Source organism: Geotrypetes seraphini, chromosome 4, assembly GCF_902459505.1.
Source record: "Geotrypetes seraphini chromosome 4, aGeoSer1.1, whole genome shotgun sequence".
NCBI classification, from domain to species: Eukaryota; Metazoa; Chordata; class Amphibia; order Gymnophiona; family Dermophiidae; genus Geotrypetes; species Geotrypetes seraphini.
Window position 1 is genome coordinate 13,936,275 of NC_047087.1, and position 18,773 is coordinate 13,955,047.

At 47.7% G+C, this 18,773-nt stretch overlaps 1 protein-coding gene across 4 annotated transcripts in view; it reads left to right on the forward strand.

Annotated features, from left to right (window-relative positions):
• Positions 1-1,699: 1,699 nt before the first annotated feature.
• The window catches only part of GSE1 (Gse1 coiled-coil protein), a 750,299-nt gene continuing 733,225 nt past the window's right edge, over positions 1,700-18,773 (forward strand). For all 4 annotated transcript variants that reach the window (XM_033940699.1, XM_033940700.1, XM_033940701.1 and 1 more), the window contains exon 1: positions 1,700-3,195. In XM_033940699.1, coding sequence (XP_033796590.1) covers positions 1,738-3,195 — 1,458 coding nt within the window. In that variant the 5' untranslated portion in view covers positions 1,700-1,737. The remainder of the gene's footprint in view (positions 3,196-18,773) is intronic.

Here is an 18,773-nt window from a genome sequence, read left to right on the forward strand (position 1 = left end):
CCCTCCCCCCCATCCTAAATGTATATACAATGTGTCCTTTTCTGTTTTTCCTTTCGTATCCAATATTGGCCTATATAGTGTGTCATTACCTTTTTAATATTACTTTTGAAACATTTGTTCAAATGAGCGTGGAATGAACACAGAGGATCTCTAATCAGAAAATGGGTAGACATTGAAGGAACTAGAGTTGGTACTGGGCAGTCTAGTATGGTCTGTGTCCCGTATGCGGACATTCAGTTGAGGACGGGCTGGGGAGGGTTTTGATGGCTGAAATGGTTAAGATGGGCTGGGGTGAGCTTTGATGGAACCTAAGCACACGATCGTGCAGGGATCTGGATCTCAGAAATATCTAAAGAAAAGGACAATTTTAATTAAATTATTTATTTTTTTGGGCAGACTGGATGAACCATTTGGGTCTTTTATCTGCCATCATTTTCTATGTTACAATGTTAAGATAGGGAGAGCGAAGAAACAAACTAGAAATGAGATCCCGGAAAAGGACTTAAGAGAAAACCAAGCAGAGGAAATGGTAAAGCCAAAAAAAAAAAAAAAAAAAGATGGAATGAGCAGGCAACAAAGGTTTGGGCAGTTCATATCACAAGATTGGCCCAAGAGGGGGACAGAAAAGCAAAATCTGTCTCAGAGTGCCACAGCACTGGTGTCAGGGTTAGTATCTATTAGAGAATGACACAGGGACAAATTTTTCACCGTCCCCCGTGGGAACTCATTTGCCTGTCCCTCCCCTGCTAGTTATTTTCCTATCTCTGCCCCATTCCTGCAAGCTCTGTTCTCATCTGCAAGCCTCAAACCCTTTAAAATCCTAAGTAGCAACATTCTAGAGCTCAGAGTGTGATGTCATAATGCCTCATTCCACCAATGCCTAAGCTCCAACCTTCCTCATCTGCACAAGCCTCAAACCCTTTAACATCATAAGTAACAACATTCTAGACTAGAACTCAGATTGTGATGTCATAATGCCTCATTCCACCAATGCCTAAGCTCCATCCTGATCTGCACAAGCCTCAAACCCTTTAAAATCCTAAGCAGCAACATTCTAGAGCTCAGATTGTGATGTCATAATGTCTCATTCCACCAATGGCTAAGTTCCGTCCTCATCTGCACTTTAAAATCCTAAGTGTTCCAGGCTTGTGCAATTAAGGCAGAGCTTACAGGAAAAGGGGCAGGGACAAAACTCAGGGGGACGAGACGGGGAAATTGAGTTCCTGCGGGGACAAGGAAAACTGTATCCCTGTGCCGTTCTGTAATAGGTATCATAAGCAATTACTTTGTTGCAGCACTGAGGCAGCAGAAGGCACGTTTACAGTGAATGCTATGCGGGCTTTGGTTGTCCCAGTAATTCATTAGCAAGGATTAAAAAAAAAAACTCCACAAACCTAACCCTGAGTCTGTAGCATTAAGTTTTGAAGAAAAATCCGTAGAACCAACCTTTGGAAACCAGACTTTCCCCGAACGGGCTGAACCGGTTCCAAGTTGAAACCGTTCCAGTTCTTGGCCGAAGCGAACTTTTCGGCGGCTCGAGCCGTCTCGCGCGTGCCACCTTTTCCCGCCACGTGCAAGCCGAGGCTGCCACCTGGAGCTCACCTGGCGCGAGGCTGACCCGAGACGGCCAGACAGGGGGCGGGGGAGAGCCACTGGCGCCGGCTCCACCTCGGCCGGGGGGGGGGGGGAGCGCGGGCTTTTCTCCGCCCGCCGAAAGTTGAGCGCGCGTCGGAGGCGATGGAAGAGCCGCTGTCCCGCAAGCAGCGTCTCATGGCGGCCGAGGCGCTGCGCTGCTTCGTGTGCGGGGGGGCCATGAGCCGGGGGCGCGAGCAGCGGCTGCACGTGAAGGCGCCCGACGACCGCAGCCTGCCCTTCTTCCCCTTCCTGCAGCGGCAGGAGCCGGCGCCCGGCGCGCGGCCGCCCGGCGCCGACGGCTGCGCCCTCGTCTGTGCCGTGTGCCAGCGCTTCCTGGCCGAGCAGTGGCGGGCGTTCGAGCGCAGCCGGACCCCGCTCGACAAGCGCATGTACTGGCTCAAGCGGCCGCACCAGTGCGAGTCCCGGCGCGCCGGCAACCCGTCGCCGCCCGACTCCGACCTCTCGTCGCTGGCCGACAGCAGCGAGGCCGACGACGACGACGAGCCCAGCGGCGAGGAGGAGCCCGAGCGCGCGTGCTACCTGTGCGGCCGCCCGCTGGCCCCCGGCGGCCGCCACCGCGTCCGCGCGCACAAGCGCGAGGGGGAGGCGGCGGCCGGCCAGCCCTTCTTCCCGCTGGTGGGGCGGCGCAGCCCGGCCCCCGGCGCCCTGCCCGTCAGCCCGGCGGGCAGCACCCTGGTGTGCTCGGGCTGCTTCGCCGCGCTCATGCAGCAGTGGCACGGCTTCGAGGCGGCCGGCGTGGCCGCCCCGCAGCGCGTCTACCTGGTGCCCGGCGAGGCGTGCCACCTGTGCGGCCGCGAGTGCCGGCGGGGCGCCCGCGCCGTGCCCTCGCGGACGCTCAACGGCCAGGCCATGCACTTCCCCTTCCTGGCCTCGCTGCCCTGCCCGCCCGGCTCCCGGGGCCTGGACGAGCTCGGGCGGGCCCGCAGCTGCGCCCGCTGCCACGGGCTGCTGGAGGAGATCTGGGCCGCCTACCGAGCCTGCCGCCGGGACGAGATCCTCGCCTCGCCGCGCTTCTTCCTGGGGCTGTACCAGCGCACGCTGGCGCCCAGCGACGCCCAGGGGCGGGCGGGGGCCGCGCCAGCCGTGTGCTACATCTGCGGGGCCGAGCTGGCGCCGGGCAAGGAGCTGAGGCTGAGCGTGAAGCCCAGCAGCCCCCGCCAGCCCTTCTTCCCCTTCCTCGCCGCCCAGCCCGCCGCCCCCGGCGCCCGGCCCCCCGACGCTGCCGGCCAGGTGGCCGCCTGCGCCCTCTGCTCGCACGACCTGCTGGCCCAGTGGGCGCACCGCGGCCCCGGCTCCGGCCACTACAGCGTGCGGACCTTCGCCTGCTTCTTCTGCGGCCACGAGAGCGAGAGGTGCCCCGGCTTGAAGGCGGTGCCCGTCGCCCGGCTGCCCGTCTTCCTCTACGGCCCCAGGGTGCCCAACACTTTGCTGGCGGATGATGGCGAGGAGCTGACCGTCGGCGCGTGTGCCGACTGCAGGGCTGCGGTGATGAGCGGCAAGACCGTGGCCTACGCCGGACTGCCGACTACTAGCCAGAAGGTAAGGCGTCCTTTTGCCTCTTGGGGGGGATTTTGCACAAGCTAGGCTTGCTTCGTTTAAGGGGGGAAACTGCTGTTGCAGGCTCGTGCTCGCGCCCTCCCCCCGGGAAAGGCTCTCAGTTGCATTTCTTGCCTTCTACGATCAGCTGTTCGGGAGCTTGGGATTCTCCGCTGGCCACTGCGCATGCGCTCGACTGCTGCCAAACAGTGCCGGGCATTGAGCGCGTGGTTACGGCGTCACTTTGGGCCGGTGAACCCCCTTGCACGAGAATTGAGGGTTGGCATTTAGATCAGTGGTTCCCAAACCCTGTCCTGGGGGACCCCCAGCCAGTCGAGTTTTCAAGATATCCCTAATGAATATGCATGAGAGAGATTTGCGTATAATGGAAGTGACAGGTATGCAAATCTCTCTCATGCATATTCATTAGGGATATCTTGAAAACCCGACTGGCTGGGGGTCCCCCAGGACAGGGTTTGGGAACCACTGATTTAGATCTTTAAACATAATAAGATTAAAAATTAAAAAAATAGAACACTTTGGACCGACCATAGGTTATTAGCTTAGACCAGGGGTAGGCAATTCCAGTCCCCGAGAGCCCGAGCCAGGTCAGGTTTTCAGGATCTCCACCATGAATATGTACGAGATGGATTTGCATGCGCTGCCTCCTTGAGATGCAAATCTATCTCATGCATATTTATTGTGGATAGCCTGAAAACCTGACCTGGCTCCGGCTCTCGAGGACCGGAATTGCCTACCCCTGGCCTAGAGTGGTTCTATTGCAGGGGTGTCAGAGTCCCTCCTCGAGGGCCGCAATCCAGTCGGGGTTTCAAGATTTCCCCCATGAATAGGCATGAGATCTATTTGCATGCACTGCTTTTCATTGTATGCTAATAGATCTCATGCATATTCAGTGGGGAAATCCCGACTGGATTGCGGCCCTCGAGGGGGGACTTTGACATCCCTGTTCTATTGGCAATAGCCGCGAGCACTTGAGATCCATAGTCTCTGATAGTGTTTTTGTACAGAGACACGCTTGCTCTGGCATTAGCCTATTTCTAGGTATTATTGGTGTATCACACTTGGAACATTTTGGGTTTATGGCATTTATATTCGCCAGAGTTTGCTAACGTCTGCTGTTTTTCTGTTAGCATAAGTTCTCTCTTTAGGAGGTAGCTAGGTGCTGTATTTGGAATGGGCCTTTGAAGCCGGCCAGTGGCTGCTTTCCTTCTCCCCTTTTCTCTTACCTTTATTGCTGCAACTAGTTGGGTGTTATTGCTTCCGGGCCTCTTTCGTTATTATCACACTCGCTCGGGTTTTGTGCGATATTTTTATTATTTTATAATAGGAAACAATAAAAAAAGTTATACGACGACATAACATACATAGGCATGACTAATTGTGCATGTAGAAAAAATGGTACATGAATATATGTATTATGCTTGGTATCTTATACAGTGCACATAGGAGATATTGATGAATTAATATAGGTGAGAACACAGGTACAGCACAGTGACATATGGTTGCAGGGCAATCACGAACGTCAGTTGCGTAAGGGTTAACAGCATTGTCACACATCTTGTCTCAAAGATATAGATACAGTACTTGGATTAAAGCAGTGGTCTCCAACTCAAACCCTTTGCAGGGCCACATTTTGGATTTGTAGGTACTCGGAGGGCCTCAGAAAAAATAGTTAATGACAATTTTGCATGAGGTAAAACTCTTTATAGTTTATAAATCTTTCCTTTTGGTTAATAATAATAATATTGTAATTTATAATATTGTAATAATAATAATAATATTGTAGTTTATAGCTAAAGAGACATATGATCGAGAAACTGTTTCATTTTACTGTTGTGACCATGATAAACATACTGAGGGCCTCAAAATAGTACCTGGCGGGCCGCATGTGGCCCCCGGGCCGCGAGTTTGAGACCACTGGATTAAAGGCAAGAATGGTTAGCGGGAAACGCTTGAGATAAAGGAAATGTCAGTTGTGATTTACAATATGATATTAGTGGTTCCTATAGTAGCATAAATTTGTGCTACCTATGCATCTTTTTGGGCAGTAATGCCTTCATATTGCAGCAACATACAGTACATACAAGATTCCACCCTGCTGCCAAGGACAATTTGTCAGGGTGTTTCCAATCATTCAATATGGATTTGATAGTGATCCTAATTAACGATTGAAATAGAGAGATATGAGGTGTAGACAGGTCAGAGTTCAGCGCAAACTCACCAGAAAGTATTTTTGCTAAGGATATTGGTTCCTGGAGTGGTAAGATTGGAGATAGGAAGTGCCAAATGTTGGACCAATATTTGGATATAGTGGGACAATAATAAGATAGAGTCCCGACATCTGTTATGACCCTCTGAAGATAATTTAGAAAGTTTATATGCTTCTTCACTGCACTATGGTTCATTCCTTTTGGATTCGTATCTGGGACACCATAAAATCTATTACCAAATGTTCAGAAGCTATTTCCATAGATATTATAATCCTTCGTTCTCAACACCCTTGTTTTGCATTATCTAACTGTCCTCCTAAACTTATTGACACCATGTTTGTGACAGCTCTTATGCACATTTTGAAAAATTGGAAGTCACCCGCACTATTAGACTACACCTTCTGGTGGAACTCCTTGAGCATGTACCACAAATTCGAATCATATGCATATGAAAAGAACATGATATCCCGTTATTCTACAAATTTGATGCGAAATAAATCACCTTGGTCATTCTTAGATTCATATGTTCATTCTACCTTGTAGACACTTTTGCCTCTCTCTCTTTCTCTCTCTCTCTTTCTTCATCTCTCTTTTTTCTTTTTACTTCATCCTCTTTGCTTCTCTATCCTCTCTATTTCTTTTCTTAGCAGTTTCAAATACTCTGAATTCTTCTTACTAATCTATTATATGCAAATGACTGCAATTATGATTTCTTTTGTTCTACATCACTATTTCTTATTCAATTTTTATGTATTTGAACTGCTTTCTGTATATTACTTATAATATTCAATAAAATTATTGAACTCAAAAAAAAAAGAAAGTTTATATGGTGTCCAGAATGCCCTATGGAGCAAAAAGTAGCATGGCTGAGTAAATAGCTGAGGATTAAGAAGTTTAAAGGTATGTAGCCAGATGATATGCCATTCTTCTTTATCTAACGGCCTCTTTTACAAAGCTGCGCTAGCGGCCCCGAAGCCCATAGAGATTTAAAGGGCTTCGGGGCTGTTGCCACGGCTTTGTAAAGGAGGCATTAAGTGTGTTCCTGTTTCCTTACTCCCGATGTCTTGAACACCAGGTGTACCGGTTAGTGATCTCAACTGTAGTGTCTGATACCGTTTAGCTGCTTCAACCCTTTTAATGTTGAATTTCACACTAAGAGCTAAGATGGCGGGATGTTCCTTAAACATCTAGACAGCTGACCCGTACATCTCTTTCCCCTCAATACGGTTCTCTTGACCTGTTAACCACTTTCTTTCACCTCTTTAAGTTCTATCAATTTGTACCTTCTTTTAATTTTTTATAAACCGCACTGCGGTATATAAACTGTTATTATTATTAATTTACAGTACACTTCTCCCTCCGTATTCGCTGTGATAGGGGATTAGCAGAACTGCGAATACTGAAAAACCATGAAAAACTTTTTTATATGTTATTTGCTGTTTTCTATTAAAAACCATCGTGAATAGGGTGAAACCGCAAATAACACGGTGGGAGACCTGGCCTGTTCCTGAAGGAGAGGCAAAACACGGTGAAGAAAGTGCCGGGAATCGCCGATTTTCTCTGTAAACGCTTGGAATCGGCAATTTCTCTTTGCAAGCTGATGTAATTTGGGGGGGAGGAGCCAGAAAGCTAAAAATTGAATAATCGAAACCGCACATGCTGAAACCATGAATACGGAGGGAGAAGTGTACTCTGTCGCACAGTGTTTCAGTTGGAGCCAAGAGAAGTATTGGACAACAGGCAGTTGGTATTGAATGGGAAGAACAGAAAAAGGTATCCAGGATTCTTTGTTTAGGAGTTGATTGAGGTTCTCTTTGTAATTTAAAGTAAGAACCAACAAAGAATGCAGCTTGTTAGAGAACGGCATAGAATCCATACAGAAATACAGTCAAACCTCGGTTTACAAGTGCCGCGGTTTGCAAGTGTTTTGCAAGACGAGCAAAACATTTGCAAAATCTGTGCCTTGGAAACCGAGCTTTACTCGATTTGCGAGCCCCCCCCCCCTGCGATCCGGCATCCCCCCCACTCGCGTCACCCCCCCCCCCCCCGCCACGATCCGGCATCCCTCACTCACCCAAACACAATTGCTTACACCGATCTGGCACCAGCACCAATACACAGGCTCAAGGCCCAGTCCAAGCAAAAGGGAGAATCTTCGGGCACCGGCATGTCCTGTGCATTGGTGCCGGTGCCAGATAGGAGGAAAGCGATTGTGTTTGGGTGGGTGAGTGGGGGATGCCGGATCGCGGCAGGGGTGTGTGTGGAGCAGCACGGGTGGCCTCGGGGGTGGGTGGTAAGATGGAGCTGGAGGAGAAACGAATCAAGTGAGTTTCCCTTACTTCCTACGGGGAAACTCGCTTTGATATACAAGTAAATTGGTTTACGAGCATGCTTCTGGAACGAATTATGCTCGTAAACCAAGGTTCCACTGTAATTACCACCATGAACCCTCCCCTCAAGATTAGGACTGAAAATAAAGTATGAGAAGGGGTTTCGTCAGTCGTAAGGCGGAAGTCATTATTCCATTGTATAGATCCATGGTGAGGCCCCACCTGGAATACTGTGTGCAATTCTGGAGGCCGCATTATCGCAAGGATGTGCTGAGACTGGAGTCGGTGCAAAGAATGGCCACCCGGATGGTCTCGGGACTCAAGGATCTACCATACGAAAAACGGCTTGACAAATTACAGCTATACTCGCTCGAGGAGCGCAGAGAGAGGGGGGACATGATCGAGACGTTCAAGTATCTTACGGGCCGCATCGAGGCAGAGGAAGATATCTTCTTTTTCAAGGGTCCCACGACAACAAGAGGGCATCCGTTGAAAATCAGGGGCGGGAAACTACGAGGTGACACCAGGAAATTCTTTTTCACTGAAAGAGTGGTTGATCGCTGGAATAGTCTTCCACTACAGGTGATTGAGGCCAACAGCATGCCTGATTTTAAGGCCAAATGGGATCGGCACATGGGATCTATTCACAGGGCAAAGGTAGGGGAGGGACATTAAGGTGGGCAGACTAGATGGGCCGTGGGCCCTTATCTGCCGTCTATTTCTATGTTTCTATGAGTATAGCCCATGGTTTAAAGGTGTTAATACAGAATGTTAAAACCTAGAGTTTTGGCTCTGGCAGCTACATTTTTTTCTAAAATTTCCACGTAAGTTTATAATTAAAATACAGGCAAAATAATTTATTTTTGGGGAATCCTACACAGCTTCAGCAATTTTTAAGTTTTCGTGAACAGGGAAAAGATGTTTGAAAACAGGTCTTTATTGAGAGTCAAAAAAGATAGAGAAAGCACTAAAGAAGATTTTACTTGCGTTTTCTCAACTTAATTTTGTTTTTTTTCCTATATTTTGAGATGCAATTATGGCAGCTGCCCCAAATTAATGTGGGCTAGAAAGATTTGTGTTACAATTATTTATTTCCTTTCTTTGTACGATGTATGTATTTATCCTTTACTGTTCTGAAAGAATTGTATGTTGAAAAAAATTTTTGAAAAAAAAAAAAAAAAAAGGTAATACAGAAAAAAAAAGGTGAAGAAGTTCAGGAAACTCTGTAATTTACCTGAAAGGCTCACTCAATATACTTCACAATACGTTTGCAAGGAAATAAAGCAAAGTAAGGCCCCCGGCTGTGTTATCTTGGGGCCTAGAAAGAAACTGGCTGCTTCTTTGAGAAGTCGGAGATCTCGGGGAAACCTCTGGATTTTGATATCATAAAAGACTTAGGGCGCACTAAAATGCCACGCGCGCCAGCCGCTACCGCCTCCTTTTAAGCAGGCGGTAATTATTCGATTAGCGCACGCTGATCTCGTGCGTGCGCTAAAAACGCTAGCGCACCTTAATTTTTTTCTATAATCAAAAGGCTTTTTTTTTTAAGATAAATCCATTCACTGAAAATGTGACGACCAGTGTACAGCTTTCGAAGGTTTCTCTTGATGTCATTCCCACCTCTGGTAACTTATGCTCTTGTGTATCAGACTGCCCTCCCTTCCCTGTGTGAAATAGGAACACAGCAGAAATGGTTCACAAGTAGATGTGAAAGGGGATTTTTTAAAAAAATGGTGGTGTGGGAGGTTCCCTCTTAGCTGAACAGGAGTCTTCCAGCTGCTTTGCTGCCAGTAGGGGTTGGTGGTGGCACCAACATGGTGCTTCAATATTGTGTTTTCAGTCACTAGGGACAAACAGGTTCCATGCAGTCCGACAGAGCTGGCCTGTCTAGAGAATGACACGGGGATATTTTTTTCCCCGTCCCCGCAGGAACTCAGTTGCCCCTTTCCGTCCCCGTGAGTTTTGTTGCTGTCCCTGTAAGCTCTGCCTTAACTGCACAACCCTCGAACACATGATTTTAAAGTGGTTTTGGCTTGTGCAGATGAAGACAGAGTTTGCAGGAATGGGGTAAGGCAGGAAAAGAACTCACAGGGATGGGACTAGAAAATGAGTTCCCGTGGGGACAGGGAAAAATTTGTCCCCTTGTCATTCTCTAGGCCTGTCTCTCACTATTGAAAATGAGACATGAAACAACACCCCCACTAGAATCTCTCTCTCTCCTTCCCTCCCACCCTAGCCCATGCAGCAGATTCTTTCTCTCCCTCCCTTCCAAACCCCTCATCCTATGTATCATTTCTTCAGGTTGCTTGCAGCTGATCTGGAAGCCTTCCCTTTGACACAAAATGCAAATGTGTCGGAGGGAAGGCTTCCGGGTCAGCCGTCAGCAGTGTGTACAGCTGCTGGCAACCTGAAGAAATGGTACATGGGCTGTGGGGGAAGGGAGGGAGAGAGAGAGAGCATCTGCTGCACAGTCTGGGGCGTGGGAAAGGAGGGAAAGAGAGGCTGCTGCACAGGCTAGGGGGGAAGACAGGGAGGGAAAGAGAGAGAGATATACACCCACTTTGGGCTCAAGCCCACCCAAAATTGGCTGTCTGGCTACACAACTGCTACTAGAGGAATGCCTGTTCTGTAATGGCATCTTGGATTCTCATCTCCATGTAGAATATTAGTGTGCCAAACATGACGGCAGATAAAGGCTAAATGGCCCAACAGTCTGCCCATCCACAGCATCCACTATTTCCTCCTCTCCCTAAGAGATCCCACATGCTTATCCATGTAGGGTTACCAGACGTCCGGATTTCCCCAGATTTCCTTTTGAGGACATGTCCAGGGGTCCAGATGGCTTTTCCAAAACCCAGCACTTTGTCCGGGTTTTGAAAACAAAATCGCGTCCACAGATGCAACGCAGTGACATCGTGAGCGCATGCGCAGATGCCTTCCTGCTTGACGAAAAGGCGGCGGGGGTTGGGGCTAGGGGCAGAGCTGGGGTGTAGTGAGGCAAGCCTGGGGGCAGGGCAAGGGGTCCAGATTTTACTAAAATAAAATCTTGTAACCCTAGGTCGGGGGTCGGCAACCCGCGGCTCCAGAGCCGCATGCGGCTCTTTTTCACCTTTGCCGCGGCTCCGGTAGTGTGTCACGCGGGCCGGACCAATCAGCAAGCAAGGCTTTTCATCTGTGTACGTGCTGAGCTCACTGCTCAGCATGGCTATTTCCCGCCGCAACACCGGACTTGTAAGCTGCATGCCTGCATCGCCAGAATTTAGGTAGGCTGTTTTCATCTCCGTGGGAGTCTCTCTCGTGCGCTATGGCTCTAAGTCAGGGGTGCCCAACTCAGCAGCAGCGATCGACACAAGCTTCTGACGTCGGGGCCTACCCTCTGCGAGTCCCGCTTGTTTCAACTTCTTTTTCCACAAAGGCGAGACTCGTAGAGGAAAGGCCTCGATGTCGGCAGCTTGTCTTGATCACCGCTGCTGACGAGTTGCTGAAGAGAGCCGCGGAGCAGGGGGGTGTTGCCAGGTGCAGGTAGAAGGGAGAGGGCCAGATGCAGGACTCGTGGGTGAGGGAGGAGAAGAGAGAGAGAAAGAGAGAGGGGAGGTGAACAAAAGGAAATATTTCATACTGGGCTGGGCCGGAGTGGAGGGAGGGTGGAAAGATTCTAGCTACAGGGTGCAGTAACAAAGGAAAAGGGGGGGAAAGCTGAAAATGGAGATAGTGACACAAAGAAGAGAAAGGGTAAGCAGGACCTACTGAATAAGGATAGAGATACAGAGGGGACATGAAGAGAAGGTGAAATAGAGACATAGAAGTAATGCTGAAAAAGTGGGGGGGGGATAAAGACATTGAAAGGGCAAATGGTGAACATGGGGTAAAGACAAGGACAGAGACAAATGAAGATTCTGAAAAAGTGGTGAGATAGGGATATAGTGAGATGGACACAAAGAAGGGTGATGCTGGAAAATAGGTGGAATGGTAATTCTGACAGACACAGAAGGGAAATGCTGGATCAAGGAGAGATGGAGCTCAGGCTGGATGGAATGAAGAGAAATGCCTTGTTGGCCCAGAACTTCCTCTCCTACGTCAGAATTGACGTCAGGGAGCGGAATGCTGGTCAGCGCGACGCTTCTGCAGGGAAAGCTTGGGACGGCGGTGGCTTGGGGGCTATTCCCCGATGGCGGTGGCAGCAAACCGAGTGGCTTGGGGGAGGGCATGGAGAAAGAAAGAAAGGGGGCAGACAGAGACAGAAAGAAGGGGGAACAGGGAGACAGAAAGAAAAAGTTGGGGGAGAGAATGAGGTCTGGAGGAGAGGAAACATAGGCTGAAAGAAAGGAAGAAAGATTGGATGCACAGTCAGAAGAAGAAAGTGCAACCAGAGTCTCATGAAATCACCAAACAGCAAAGGTAGGAAAAATGATTTTATTTTCAATTTAGTGATCCTGTATATAGCATTAAGATAAGAAACAATATATGCAGTGTTAGATTTGTTTTATAATGGTTTTGCGGCTCCAAGTTTTTTTTTCTTTTCGAAAACGAGTCCAAGTGGCTCTTTATGTCTTAAAGGTTGCAGACCCCTGCCCTAGGTCCATGTCTATGGAAGGAGTAATACACATAATGTATAGCATTGTATATGTTGCGTTTCTAAGTCAGAGACGCACCATGTCTCTCTCATCACTGCCCAGGCTTCTGCCTACCTGTGTCTGAATTCAAAAGGGTCTGGGATGGGCACGTAGGATCTCTCGGAGAGAGAAAGTTATTGCGGATGGGCAGACTGGATGGGCCATTTGGCCTTCATCTGCCATCATGTTTCTGTGTTTCCTTACGTTATGCTCTGTAGCATTGATTCATGCTTGTGTAGTCCAGGGCGTCGAGTGAACTTAGGAGCACAAAGGAAGTGTAACCGCACACGTTTTTGTACCGTGGGCGGTGGAATAAAAATCGGAGTGAAGAAAACAGCCTAACCTTTGTGTATATAGAGATGTGGCGGTGTGTGTCGTAGCGCTATGGAAATGGTACATAGTAGAAGCGGTGGTAGCCTTTGGTTGGATGACCTGGAGTGAGTGCTGGATGTGTGTTTTCATGTCATTAGAGTTCAGTAAAGCATCTAAGAAAGGGGCCCTTTTACGAAACTTTTACTTGCATTCAATGTTGCGTGCCTGCTCCAAACTGGGAGCCAGGAATCTCTCTTGTACCTGGTTTCACAGGTGTAGCAGCGTTGGAAGGGTGGGAGGTGCCCGGGGTGGTGGAGATCCCCCCCTCCCGCACCCTCCTCAATGCCCCCCTCCTGCCACACTCGTGCCCTCCCTTTCCTACGTGGGATCCCTACGAGGATGAAGATAAGGAATAGGGTCACTAGGGTATAGACTTAAGGGGGTGGGTCAGTAGAGTGGGCAGACTTGATGGGCTGTAGCCCTTTTCTGCTGTTATCTTTCTATGTTTCCACCCCATATCTTTTTTTAAATCTTTGCCAGCGTGAGCAGTTTCTCCAGTCTGCTACTCGCGCTGGCTTTCCCTCTGATGTCACCTCCTGGCCCCGTGACCCGTAAGTGATTTTCAGAGGGAGCCAGGCCGGAGTAGTTGATCGCGCTGGCAAGATTTTAAAGAGGGATGGGGAAGGGAGGGCGTGAGTGTGGTGTGGGGGAGGCAGAGAGGTGCCCGGGGAAGTACACCCCCCTTACTATGTCACTGCACAGGTGTAAGTCCTGGTGCCCAAATTTGGCCCTAGTCTATAAAAGGTGTTTAACTCAGAACGCCTTTTACAGGATAGCGCTGGGTGGTGGGTTTTTTTCCCTCCGGCTGATGAATCCGGTTCTATGTATAAGGATCTTCTTTGCCTCTCGGAAAATGAACCAAAAAATTATTTTTGCAGTTTTAGGAGCTGTGTTGGTGTTTGAACTCGTTTATCTGCACACGTTGAAGTTTGAACTACATTCAGGTCTACAGCCAAACAGTGGCAGACAGGTGTCTGATCCGTGGCTGTTGCCCTTCAGGTCTGCAGGCTCTGATCCGAATATTATTGCCACCTATGGACCACCCCAGTGCCCGTCAAACTGATCTGTAGGGCATTCATAAAGGGAGATGTGGGTGTAAAAGTGACTTGATGATCATATTCTTAGGAGTGTGGACACTTCTGTGCCGTAAGCCGATCCCTCCACAGCTGTGCAAGTTCTTTTAATAACCAGAGGCTGGAGGTCCCCTGAACCCTGACTCCAGAATCACTTTGGCACAGGTGTGGGACACCTGCCAGAAGGTTATGACCTGAATTTTAGAATGATGAGCCGATGGTACTGCAGGGATACCTGCCCGAAGTGGAAACCCTCCCCGTGCCTGTAAAGCTCTCGTGGAGAGGAAGCATGCCCTAAGGATCCCTTTTTCTGCAAAGCCTGTGGCTGGTTGTGATGATAGCACACGTTTGCTGACTGTGTTAGATTTCAGTACATTTCATTGTGAAGTTCTGCTACGAATCCCTTCCTAAATAACCTTCCAACACGAGTAGGGTTACCATATGGCTGCAGGAAAAAGAAGACGGATTGACAGATCTAGGTTTTATTTCCATTGAAAGCAGATGAAACCCAGATGTCTCTATCGGTCCTCCTTACTTCCACTGTCTCAAGCCATCCTCCTTTTTCTGGAGCCATATGGTAACCCCTAAACACAAGGGTAACATTTATTATGTCTCCGCTAACAAAGACTTGAAGCAGAACTGTGTTTTGGTGTAGGGCACCTGTCTCGGGAATCAGTCAATGTTGATGAGACTTTTCACAAACCTGTACAAAAAAAGTGTAGCAAACACAACCCAGGATATCTTGAATAAGGAGTTAGATAAATGGCAGAAACAACAGAACATAAAGCCCCCCTCCAAAAAAAAACAAACAAACCAAACCAACAAAGTAGAGAATGACACAATGACAAAATTCATTACCGTTCCCGTCCCCCATGTCATTTTCTAGTGTCTATTTCAACCTCAGTCCTTCTACAGCAGCATTCTTCAAAGCAAAGCTTTTGGGTCAGTGGTTGTGGCCATTCATACTCTGATTCTTCCCTCTCTCCTTAAAGAATGACATGAAGATGGTTTCCCGCGGTTATCCGCGGGGACGGGAACGGTGATGAATTTTGTCACCGTGTCATTCTCTAATCCAAAGCCCAAAACTATTAGTGTAGACAAGACCTGGATAATTTTACATGGAGCATGCAAGTTAAGTTCTAGGTACAATACAGATGTTATGTTATTTGCTGACCCACCAGCGTCAATTCTTATGTTCGGACTTATATCCCGTCAAATCTTCCTAAGCGGAGTTTTGGGCGGGTTACAACAGATAAAAAAATTAAAAAATCTTGCACTGTAACTAGGGTAAATCATAACCTGCAAATTGTACACTATATTTATTGACTAGATCCCTAGTAAGTGTCGAGCTAGGATAAAAACTTGTATTGAAAAAAAACTTGTATTGTAACTATGGCAAATTGTAACTAGTTAACTGTATATTACGTACGTTAACCTGTAACCCATTCTGAGCTCGTTGGGGAGAACGGAATAGAAAACGAATTAAATAAATAACTAAACAGAGAAATTATCTGAGGTCGTAGGTGCTTTCACCTGAGTTGTTTTCCAATGGTAAGTTGAAGTCACTTGGTATTATTAGAGAGGTATGTGATAATGTGGATTTAGATAAACATTTTTCCCTCCGTTTCGCTGTGATAGGGGATTAACAGACCCGCGAATAACTTTTTCCATATGTTATTTGCAGTTTTCTTTTAAAAACCATTGTGAATGTGGTGAAACCGTGAATAACATGGTGGGAGACCTGGCATGTTCCTGTAGGAGAGGCAAAACGCGGTGAAGAAAGTGCCGGGAATCGTCGATGTTTCTCCGTAAACGCTTGGAATTGGCGATTTCTCTATGCAAGCTGATGTAATTTGGGGGGAGGAGTCAGCAAGCTAGAAACCGCGAATAATCGAACCCGTGATTGCTGAAATCACATATACGGAGGGAGAAGTGTAAATTTGTATAGTTTTAGAGCTGATTTGGAGCAGGAACCAGGGGGTCTGTACGAGAGCATCAAGCCCAGAGCCTTGTTGTGAAGGGTCATGTTTTAGTTGGTGTTTATGGGGGGCTTCAAGATCTGGGACACATAAGGAGTTGATTTTCTCTATTTCCAAGCAGTTTTTATATATTACAATTAACCTCACTCCTTTTTTTCCTTTCGTCTAATTAATTGTAACATTTTGTTACCTGCTTGGCATATTTGCAGGATTAGAAGGTCAAACGTGCCATGTTTCTGCAAGGAAGGTTGAATAATAATAATAACTTTATTCTTATATACCGCCAACAATCTTGCGACTTCTAGGCGGTTTACAATAAAGAGAAACTGTACATACAGCGAATTACAGAGTATAGCAGTGTACATCTGATAATGGGAACATTAATGATATTAACAACAGTTCGTATGCTACAGGGCCTTGAAGTGCCGTGCGGCTTACAAAGAATTAGAAAAATTCCATAAATTGAATGGGGTATTCATAGTAAAGATGATTGCGTAGGTCTATGCAGTGGCGTAGCGAGGATGAGTGGTGCCTGAGGCAGTAGCGTCCCGCCCAGGGCGGTAGCGCCCTTCCCCCGCCCTCTTCTCCGCCCCCCCCCCTGTGCTCCCCTTACCTCTTTAATTTTCCCAGCGCGAGTAGCATCACGGAACTTGCTGCCCGTGTTGTGTCGGCTCTCCCTGTGACGTCACTTCCAAGGTGCGGGACCCGGAAGTGATGTTGGAGAGAGTAAACACTGACACGGGCAGCAAGTTCGTGATACTGCTCGCGTCGGGAAAATTAAAGAGAGAGATTCCGGAGCTCGGCTGCTGATGAGAGTGGAAGCACAATCGGTGCTCTCCCCTCCCTGCACTCTTTTAAGCTTTAGAATAAACTTCTAAACCCTTTTTTTCCTCAGTAAAGTGATATAAGTGTCACCTTGGATTGTGGCTTCAAGAAAACAGATTACCTTGGAATCTGCCACTACTGCAAACGCATGGAGGCTTAAGAAAGAGGTACGAGGGAAGGGGTGCACGCACGTGGCGGGGGGGGGTTGGGAAGGAGTGGATGGGTGCCGGCGCCCCCACCAAGTTGGCACCCGGGGCGGACCATACCGTCCCCTTAACTATGCCAGTGTCTATGCGGTCCCTTCTTCCTTATAACTTTGCACCGAGTCTACCTGTCTGCAACAGATTTGACATGGAGGCTGATGCTTCGGCGGAGGTCAATGGTCCCTCCACAGATTCCAACGGATTCAGAATGCCACGGCCAAGCTCATCTTCGCTAAAAGTAAATTTGACCATGCCTCCCCGCTCCTGGCCAAGCTCCACTGGCTTCCGATAATCGCCAGGGTCCACTATAAATGCGCCTGTTTAGCTTTCAAAATCCTACACAGTATCTTCCCTCCCTTTATCCCTCTTTCCTGGAATTCCTCAAACCCTAATACCACCAGATCCACCCACAAATTAAAACTATCCTTCCCCTCGCTAAAAGGCATTTCCCACACAGGAAAGCTAGGAACCTCCCTCCACTTCAAAATCGCTGAGCTCTGGAACAACCTTACCTCCCCTCTTCGGAACTTGAGCTCTCTCCAAGTTTTCCGCAAACATCTGAAAACCTGGCTTTTCTCAAAAAATGTAAGTCTCCCTCCAACTTAGGAATCAAGGAAACTCTTATATCTTGGCATCCCAAGTCCTCTAAATTTTCTTCACACTTCTACCTCTAACCCTCTGTTGTAGTTCCTTCCTTTTTTTTCTACTGTAAACCGCGCCAAGCTCTACGAACGTGGAGATGATGCGGTTTACAAACTAAGGATTAGATTAGATTAGATTAGGAGCGGCCTGAAATTTGCACAAGTTCTAAAACCCAGCAATTTTACAGATTTACAAGTATTTTTGCATGCAACCATATAAAATCCATGAGCGACGCTCCTAGAATGTCTCACCTTATTACGGTTTTTTGATGAATATTTTTTGGGGTTTTGATCTAATTTCAGTACTTTACATTTAGTTTTGAATTTTGTGTTTTGAAGACTATTTGAGGCTGAAAGAACTCTGATTTGTTAAAATTTCCAGTGGGAGGAGCTTTGGATGATCAGAAAGCAATTTAATCCCACAGTTTCCTGTTTCCTTTTTCACGGTGCCGGTGAACTTTTGTATGGTCTACTTGTGGCTGTTGCTGGAAATAGAAAGCCAGAGCCCTTGAGATAGCCTGGAGCGAGAAACAGGGCCGCTGTCGGGCCTGGAGCGAGAAAGAGGGCCGCTGTTGGGCTTGGCTGAAGCTTTTTTGCTTTTCTTTTTTTCCTCGTGTTTGTGGGGGCTTTTGCCTCGGAGAAGAGGAATTTGCGACAGGAGTGTGATAGGAGTTTTTGCACGGCAGTGATCAACAGTCCTTTATTGCTGTGACAACTATGAAGATAAGTACCTGGCTGTATGTGACTAATATATAGTGAATAGAGGAGGGGTTTTTTTTTGTTTTTTTTTTTAGAAACCAATGACTTTGTTAAGCTCTACTACAGGACTTTGATGTACTGAAATATAGAGCAAATTCGTTATCTGAGGTCTCTTTCTTCACTATTTTTAGTGATCTAATGCTATATGTGAACAAGCAGTCTTTGATCATAGCTGTCTTCCTCTACTATATTTTGTTGATATTTCTAGTATAATAGAGGTTCATAAGATATTGTCATCTAAGAGGGATCATAGATGGAGGTGCACGGTTTGAAAGCTGGTGGATGCTTTGTGAAGGTGCAGGAGAAGAGCAAAGTTAGGATATTTTGCCATAAGAAATGTGTGGGGAGGGATTGAACATGGTGGCTTTTTGTTCTCTTTAGGCTTCCGCGGCTGGCGTCATGATTGTGGCAGGTTTCCAGGTCTCACCGCGTCTGTGTAGCAAGAACCGACATTTCAGCCATTGTGCCGTGGCTTTCTTCGGGGTATGCTGTAAGGTCTGCAGTGTTTCTTTATATAGAGACTTTCAAGATCATGAAAGGTATAGAGAAGGTAGA